General features: G+C 34.0%; 1 protein-coding gene across 1 annotated transcript; it reads left to right on the forward strand.

The window, feature by feature from the left end:
• The first annotated feature begins 1,905 nt into the window (after nucleotides 1-1,905).
• LOC105621326 (transmembrane protein adipocyte-associated 1 homolog) lies at nucleotides 1,906-5,538 on the forward strand. The gene is made up of 6 exons (XM_012202791.1): nucleotides 1,906-2,054; nucleotides 2,420-2,715; nucleotides 3,259-3,455; nucleotides 3,528-3,588; nucleotides 3,661-3,847; nucleotides 4,464-5,538. Exons 1-6 carry the CDS (start codon nucleotides 1,906-1,908, stop codon nucleotides 5,536-5,538), a joined length of 1,965 nt encoding a protein of 654 aa, XP_012058181.1.
• The last annotated feature ends 2,714 nt before the right edge of the window (nucleotides 5,539-8,252 follow it).

Consider the following 8,252-nt stretch of genomic DNA (forward strand, 5'->3'; position numbering starts at 1 on the left):
GAGAGAGAGAGAGAGCGGAGCAGACTGGAAAGGCGGAAAGGAGACTCGCGAGAGACGCGTCCGTCACGCACCGAGTGTTTGCCTCGGTTAGCTGGAACGAACGCGCCATTTCCCAGGGAGAAAATGAGAACGACGTCCTCGTGCTCGGTAAGCCGATTAACAATGATCGCCTTATCTAATTAATATAGCTCAAGTCGGTTACGGCCGGGTTAGAGAGAGCTCCCACGAGACCGACCCCCCTCGAGCGATCATTTGACAGCTACACAATAGCCAAGCTATTTATCGATTTCTTTCGCCGTGGTATCGACGAGCAAGACTCGTACCCTCGCCTCCGAGAAGACTTCGGCGACTCCTCGACCGCAAACTCATCGTCCGTCGCCAACTGGGCACTTCTCGCGAATTCGAAACGCCTTGGAGATCGATGGCTTTGAAAACGTCTCTTTTAGGTTATGTTTGTTCCGCGACACTGGCTTTGTTTTAAGCGTTTTAAACCTAAGCTACAAAGTGTTTTTTATCTTCCTGTTTTTTTTGTTTTTACTTCCTATTCTTTTTTTTTGTCAACGTTTTAATGACAATCGTGTTTCTTGTCACGTGTTTTTTGTCTTTTCCGAAGCTTGTTAACTTTTATCGGGCGACAGAAACAATGGGTGCAGCAAGAGATGAATGACATAGTGAATAATACGGATAATACGGATAATACAGTGTATTATTATAGCCTTATTGTTCACTAATGTTAAACAAAGATGAAATGATCATTGTGTTACACTGCAGCTGCCTTTCAGTATGAGACACAGACGACATAGTGTAACACAGTGAATCATCATATCCTTGTTTGCCAGTAAAGAAAAATGTTATACTGGGTACTTTCCACTTAGTAACACAAGTCGATACAAATCTAATTTTTTTGATATTCACAGAGTGCAACAAAGATAGAATGACATTTATGTCGACTTGTGTTACCAAATGGAAGCATCCATTGTGTCTCTTGCTGGAAAGCACCATGTATTACATTGTAATTGCTTTCCAGCAAGAGACACAGTTAATACAGTAAATTATTACTTCCTTGTTATTTGTCAATGTTAAACAGATAAAATGATTATTATGTTACACTGTGTCTTGTTAGAAAACATCAAGTATCAGTCACTTACTAAAAAGCATCAAGTATAAGAACTTCTTTTTTTTTATTGATCTTAATACCTGTACTCGAGGTTTTACTAGTGATACTATAACATCTCCAATCAATTCACGAAATGGTTGCATGTAAATCCGCTCGCTAACATTGTGAGCCTGAAAGGCTATTCCCAAAGCTATTCCTTAGTTTTCTTCTAAAATAAGAGTTAAAAAGAATAAAAAAAAACATAAATCAGGGAGCAAAGAGCACATCATAGATTAGACTAGTGTTTCACAATGTTTTCACTTCTCTCGTGTAGACTGCTCGAGATAATGCAAGATTTAAATTTTGCAAGTTTAATTTAACACCGCGAGTTTATGATATAAGTCGTCAATTGCACAAGTTTTTTATTCGAACATCTCTTATGTTCAATGTAGATTAACTTTATCTCGATTGAATCCCAAGAATACAGAAGTCATAAAGAAACTATCATAAAGAATCATCGTAATTTCATATAAATTAATTTTTAAGTGACAAATAATATTATGATAACATCCCGTGATATCATTATGACTTAATTATGATTGTCTTATTTTTTATCTTTCTCTGGTTCTAAAAAGTGGGAAAAACTGAAAGAATAAATTAAACCGAGATTAAAGTTAAACTATATATTGGTTGAAATGGATATTAACTTAATATGAAGATATATTTGTTATCATTTTGATATTTTCTTGTTTCTCTTGTCAGTGAAACCATAGAAGGAGGATCCGGCGCAACGCTTGAGAGAGCAGGAAATGTACGGCGCTGAGAGGGAGGAGGTGTCTGAAAGTTGGCTGCATACGTATGACCTGAGCAGTACTATGATTCCCAATGCGAGCACGGCAATGGACGACGAGGAGCATTTCTGCAAGCTTATTTTGTACAAGGAGATTAAGGATTCCAGGTAGGTGATCGCTGCAGTCGTGGCAGCACAACTCAGGTAGAACACAAAATCACAATAATGAGATATAAAGTAGAACTAATTTTTCAGAATAATCATGAAATCATTCGATATACTTTTGATAATGATTTTGTAATGAATTCTTGATATGATAGTAATCTTTAAGATTTTTTTTAAATTAAAAATTCACTTAAAAATCCTTATTCTGTTAAGAATTCATCACAAAATCATTGTCAAAAATATATTGAATGGCATTATTATGATTTTTCCCAAAATAATTTTTACTAGATATTATCTCGATCTTATGATTTTTATCTGAGGACATTCAATCTGACTGGATAATCTATCCATCATATTTTGTTCTACAGAGTGCGAATATGGGATATCATCATTCTAGTACCGAATCTATTATTTCTTCTGTTCATCGCAATGCGATTCAACAGAGCGAGGCTTAAGTTACGTGCAACGAGTAGCCCAATATTTTTAGCGTTTTACGGTCTGGTCATTTGTAATGTAGTTATATCAGTGGTGCGCTGCGTCGTGTCGATGACTGTGAACGCGGCGGCGACGGTCGGCGGCAAGGCCGACAAGGTCCTATGGGTCACAGTGAGATTTTTTCTACTATCTACCGAGATGAGTGTAGTTATATTTGGTCTAGCGTTCGGTGAGTAGCGTATAGAAAATCTTTTCGCGAAAAAAGAAAAGAAGGAGACCGCTTAAAAGTTTGAAGCACCTCTAAAAAAAAGTTTAATCAATTTTATTTACTAACATCGTAAATATACGAATGTTTATATCGCTTCAACATAAAAAAAAACTTTTAAATAAATTTTCAATAATGCGTACGTTTAAAAATAAACATTTTTTATTTTTAATAAAATAATTAAATTTGGTAATTATTTTATTAAAAATACATTTTTAATAAGATAATTATATCTATAAAAAATATATTTTTGGATAGCTATTTTCAGGTTTATGATTTATTATAATTGCTTTAATATAATATAACACAAATATCACAAAAAGAACAAGGATTGAAATTTATGAAAAAGCTATTCAAGATTCTTATTAGTAAATGTAGAATAATATATTATTTTATTACTATTTATTTTATGAATATTTGAAATACTTTTGTTCTATTTAAAAATTACAAAGTGCTTCAGACTTTTGAACGGTAGTTATTTGCTAACGTGCGAATCATGCTACTTAGGTCATTTGGATAGCCGCTCCAGTATTCGTAGAGTATTACTTGCTACATCCTTCATAGCGCTGGCATTCACGATCACTCAAGGAACACTGGAGCTGGTCCTACCGGACGATACATTTCATATTCCCAGCCGCGACTTTTATGTATTCGGTCATGGTGGCATGATGTTTTGGTTTTGCAGTAGCCTCGTTTTCACAACGGTAGGCTTACACATTTTCTTGTTAGTCAAAAATCGATACGTATTACTGAATATATCGATATGTCGCTTTTAGATATATCTCTTCATATTAATACTGCCATGGACACGGTTGCGGGACCGCCTAGCACTTCCTAGTAAGTACCTGTTGTCATAAAGATTATAGTTCCATCACTGATTACGAGTTTATGATATGCTTTCTATTGTAGCACGGAAAAGTTTTTACGTTTACGCTGGAATACTAGCGACGTTGGACTTAGTGCAGTCTATTGGCGCAGGCTTTCTAAACTACACGCAAAATCCAGTAGGATTATGCATCGTAGACTTCACTGCAGCAGTATATTTAACTCTTTTTACCCCTTTGGTTTATCATACATTCCTGTCGGAATTCTTCGGGTAAGTTGCTACTACTTAGCGAAATGCAACTTAAGGCTTTTATTAACTCAGTATTACTATCTCTTATATCAAAAGCAAGAAAATACAGTAAAAATTCTTGCAAATTATATTTGAATTCAAATATTTTTCAATAAAATAACATTTATAATCGATAGATTTAATATAAATATAAAATATAAATAGAATATAAAATATTGATAAAATAGGTTTAATGTAAAATATATCGCAAACTATCTTCTTGTTTAAGGAAGAAATTAAATCTTATTTATTTCTATACATTATTAATTTAACAGTTTGTTACAGATATGAACATAACATTATATCACTTTTTATGCTTAATTTTAGCTAATATAAGATATTAATTAATTAATTATTAATTAATGAAAAAAGAAGAGAATTTTTAGTATTTTACAGTTTTAGTATTTTGCTTCCATCAATTATAAACGTTATCGTATTGGAACATATTTCCATATTAATGTATGCTACAAAAATTTTTATTATGTATATTTTCGCTTCTGACGTCACTATATGAGATAGCAGTGGTGAGTGAACAGAAGTCTTAAACAATTGCACTGTTATGTGCGAGTGATACATTTTAGAAATCCTTCTGTTTTAGTGTTTCGCAACCTTCGATAATGTTTTCTTACAAAGCACAAGTGGACGACGCAATGGATGAAGATACTGTGTCATTACCGCACCAACAGAGTTTTTCATCCTTGAAAACCGACAGCGATTACATCTATCAGGTCCATACTCCTTCTATTCACATACCGCTGTATGATTCCCATGCATCAAAATCCTCTAGACCGAGAGCTTCTCTGTATTCCTTAACATCCGCTAAAGACCTCAAAAATAATGACTCAAGTACTTTTGGTTCACCAGTTAAGCCATATCACTCGACATCCGGTATTAGAAGCTTTGGTAGAGAATCCAGAGAAAAAGATGTTTCGAAAGTGATCGAGTATCCCTTAACCAAATCTACTGCCATCCAAAAAAGCGTCCCGGATCTAAGACTCTCCAGCCCGATCCGAAAAGCCGTTCCTGATACGTACGATGATCCCAGTAGCGTCTCACTTCTCTCGACTGATACCGCTAGTAACTTCTTTTATAAACCAAACACAATTGACAGCAATATTAATTTATTTTCTCAAACGAGGAAAAGTAGTTTAGATAATATATCGTCTAAAACGATCGTAGATCACGTTGAGATCACGGCTGCAGTTGAGAACCTTTCGCACGGATACGATAGCTTCTCAGAGATAGCTCAGGGTCCAGCATTAGAAAATACCTTACACTTCATTTTGGAGAGCGGAACACACGAAATTGAAACGGAAGTTCCTAAAAAATCTCGATTAAAGACAACTGACACTGACAATTTAGTCGAAGATGGTACTGTTAGTGCAGATCCGAGACATTTAACGACGCGTATTAACACCGAGATTTTTAAAACTGACTCAAACGATATGTCTCCTGATTCAAATGTCACGCAACAATTACTTCCTAAAACGACTTCCTTTACAACCGGCGCGCACAGAAAGAATAAAAATGATTCGAGGGAGAGAGAACCAGGTGGCTTAAGTGATTATTTATTATCTATAACATCCCCAAAATTTGTGAAACACAAAAGAAACGAGGCACATCCCAAACTTTCCACGGATTCAGATTTTTACACGCAAACTGAATCTTTGTAAATAGCTTATTTATATGTACCGCTACAGTCGATTACTGTGTATGTACATATCGTAGATAATCTTCCTAAGTTTTACATTAATTTTGTTAATTATTAATCCTTATATTAAAACGAGTATGGTGAGATATCATTCAAGAACTTTATCTAATTGTATATATCTGAGCATGTTTAGAAATATCGTGCAATTAAACGTATTAATGTAGTCACAATGCACTTTGTTTCATTTATTTACACTAACTTCGGGCAATTACTCCCTTGGCAAAATATCACTCTACTTAGTCTTTTTAGAGATGGAATCTCGTGAACGTTTTCAAATGATATTTCATTACGCGTACACTGTTAGCACCAATGCTTTAATATATTTTATTATAATAGTTATACACGCGGAACCTGATATTTTATTATTTCAAAATGCTTTTGGCTGAATTTTTGCGAGCTTCCGTATATTCCGTATATTATATAAAATATAATCGTTATAATCTCACAATAGTTTCCCCCCTAAAGCTTCCATTCTCTTATTGCACTTGAAATAATATCGGAAGTGAAAAATTATGTAAATTTTATTTTGTATAAAAAATAAGTCATGACTTCTCATTTCCGAACTAAGAAATATTGAATATCAATTTAACACAAAATATTTAAATAACACAATCACATTATGTTGATAATAGATATATTAAAAATTCAACGCAAACTCTAACAAGAATTTCAACAGAATTTCAATCATTCGTTTCTACATATACAAAATGTATGTTCGTTTCTACATATACAAAATACAAAATGCTTTTTACTGTGTATAATTTCTGATGAAATATCCAAAAAAGTTTAAGATATTTTTTCAAAAATTATAGAATGAGAAGTCTTAGAGTATTTTCACATATATGAAAAATTTTGAGAATAAAGATTTTCTCAGTATTTGTGAAAAATGTTCCAATTTGTATAAAAATTCTGAAAAAATTTTTACCAGGGAGTGCAGTGAGAAAACAGGAGGTCTCAATAAATTAACTGACTAATTGATTATGATTAGGAATCTGCCTTGATAAATGCAAAGCGGAATGTTCTTTTTTTTCTTTCCAGAATCACAGTGTTTATGACTCGACCCAGTTCGACACGAACACTACGCCAATCAACCCGCTCTACGCGGCGTCTCTTCAAAGCCCAGATAGTATTACCGGTTATAGTATAGACAGTCAAGAAACGCCGAATCCGCCGAATGGTTACCAACAATGAACATTTATAATCGATTCGGAGTGTGCTATAAAAACTAGAACGAGCCTGCATATGAGTTACTTGACGATCAAATTGCAGTTTTGCTAAGAGCTTTGTGTAATCTCTATACAAGGACTTGTTACTTTTTTTCGAAAAAAAAATCTCATGCGAGAAAAAGTTCGCTTGAGGGCTCGAAAATAGCGTGCGATTGTGAATCGAACACGAAAGGATTCTAGTCGCCCTTGGGTATTTTTAGGGTCATGTAATACATTAACGGAGAAAAATACGAATGCTTTCGGTCTCCATGTGATAGTTGGCATCGATGCCCAAATTGTGATTGGAAACGCTGGAAGAAATCTCGCAAGATCTGAAAAAGGAATCTCCAGTTTAGCTTTAGTTTGCTTTACTTAGGGCAAATTATTGAAAGATGGTTAGTAATAGCGTATTAATTCACAATAGTTTTGTACTTAAATAGACTTTGAAACGTTGAGTGAATTTTTATTGCACGTAAAAATAGAATATTTTCTTTTTGGCGATATTGCGCATTTATCTCAAAAACTAGGTCATTCTAGGATTCGCATACTTCCTTCCGATCGCAGAGATTAATTTACCGTGCTCTCTTCATTTTAATCTGTAACTGGAACATATTAGAGATTTTCCTAATTTTTAAAGATTTGAAATTTTATGTTTTACAATCTTTTATTTCATAGTTTTGAACTTGAAAAAAATCTTAAAAAGAATAAGATTAAAAATCTTAGTAGGTCCCAAGGACCCGTATGTTTTATTAGCATCGAAAGAAATATGTTCCTATTACGGATTAAACATATTTTTATCTAGGTGTAAAATCAGTATGTATAAAATAGTAATTAAAAATAAATTCACTTCTAAATGCCTTTGATTAGCATAGCTAATACATAAATGCGACTTTTAGAATGCCCTATACACACGGTGTTGATCATCATCGCGAAGCATCATCTCTATCGATAAATGCTGTTGTTTTATATTGAGAACTGCAAAGTTGGTGTGCCGGCCGTGGATTCCTAGTAAGACGAACAAAACACTTAGATTTAACTTCTGAAACTTGCTTATCGTTTCTCCGTCCTTTTCATCAAAGTGGACGTCGTATCGCCCGAAAGTCCTCATGTTGCGCGCGAAGCGATGCGCAAGCGACAAGCCGGACACTCGCTATTTTCTTACTTTTGCATCGAAAATCATTAGATCGATTAAGGGACAATAGGAGTCATTAAAGTTAAACGTCGCGCGGAGGAAATTTTTAGATTTAAGGAAAAAACTCTTCAAATGCTCCAATAATTACGAAGACTCCATCCATGATGTATATACATGATCTGTAATTCTAGTGTAAAGGATTGTACTATTTATATATCTTAATATATACATATATATAATATATATATATATATTTATCAATATATTACGTATCTCCGTAATTAAATTCGTACAACTGTGACAGATCTTAAGATACTAATTACTCCTGCGTTGTCCGTG

This window comes from Atta cephalotes, assembly GCF_000143395.1.
Source record: "Atta cephalotes unplaced genomic scaffold scaffold00033, whole genome shotgun sequence".
Lineage (NCBI taxonomy): Eukaryota > Metazoa > Arthropoda > Insecta > Hymenoptera > Formicidae > Atta > Atta cephalotes.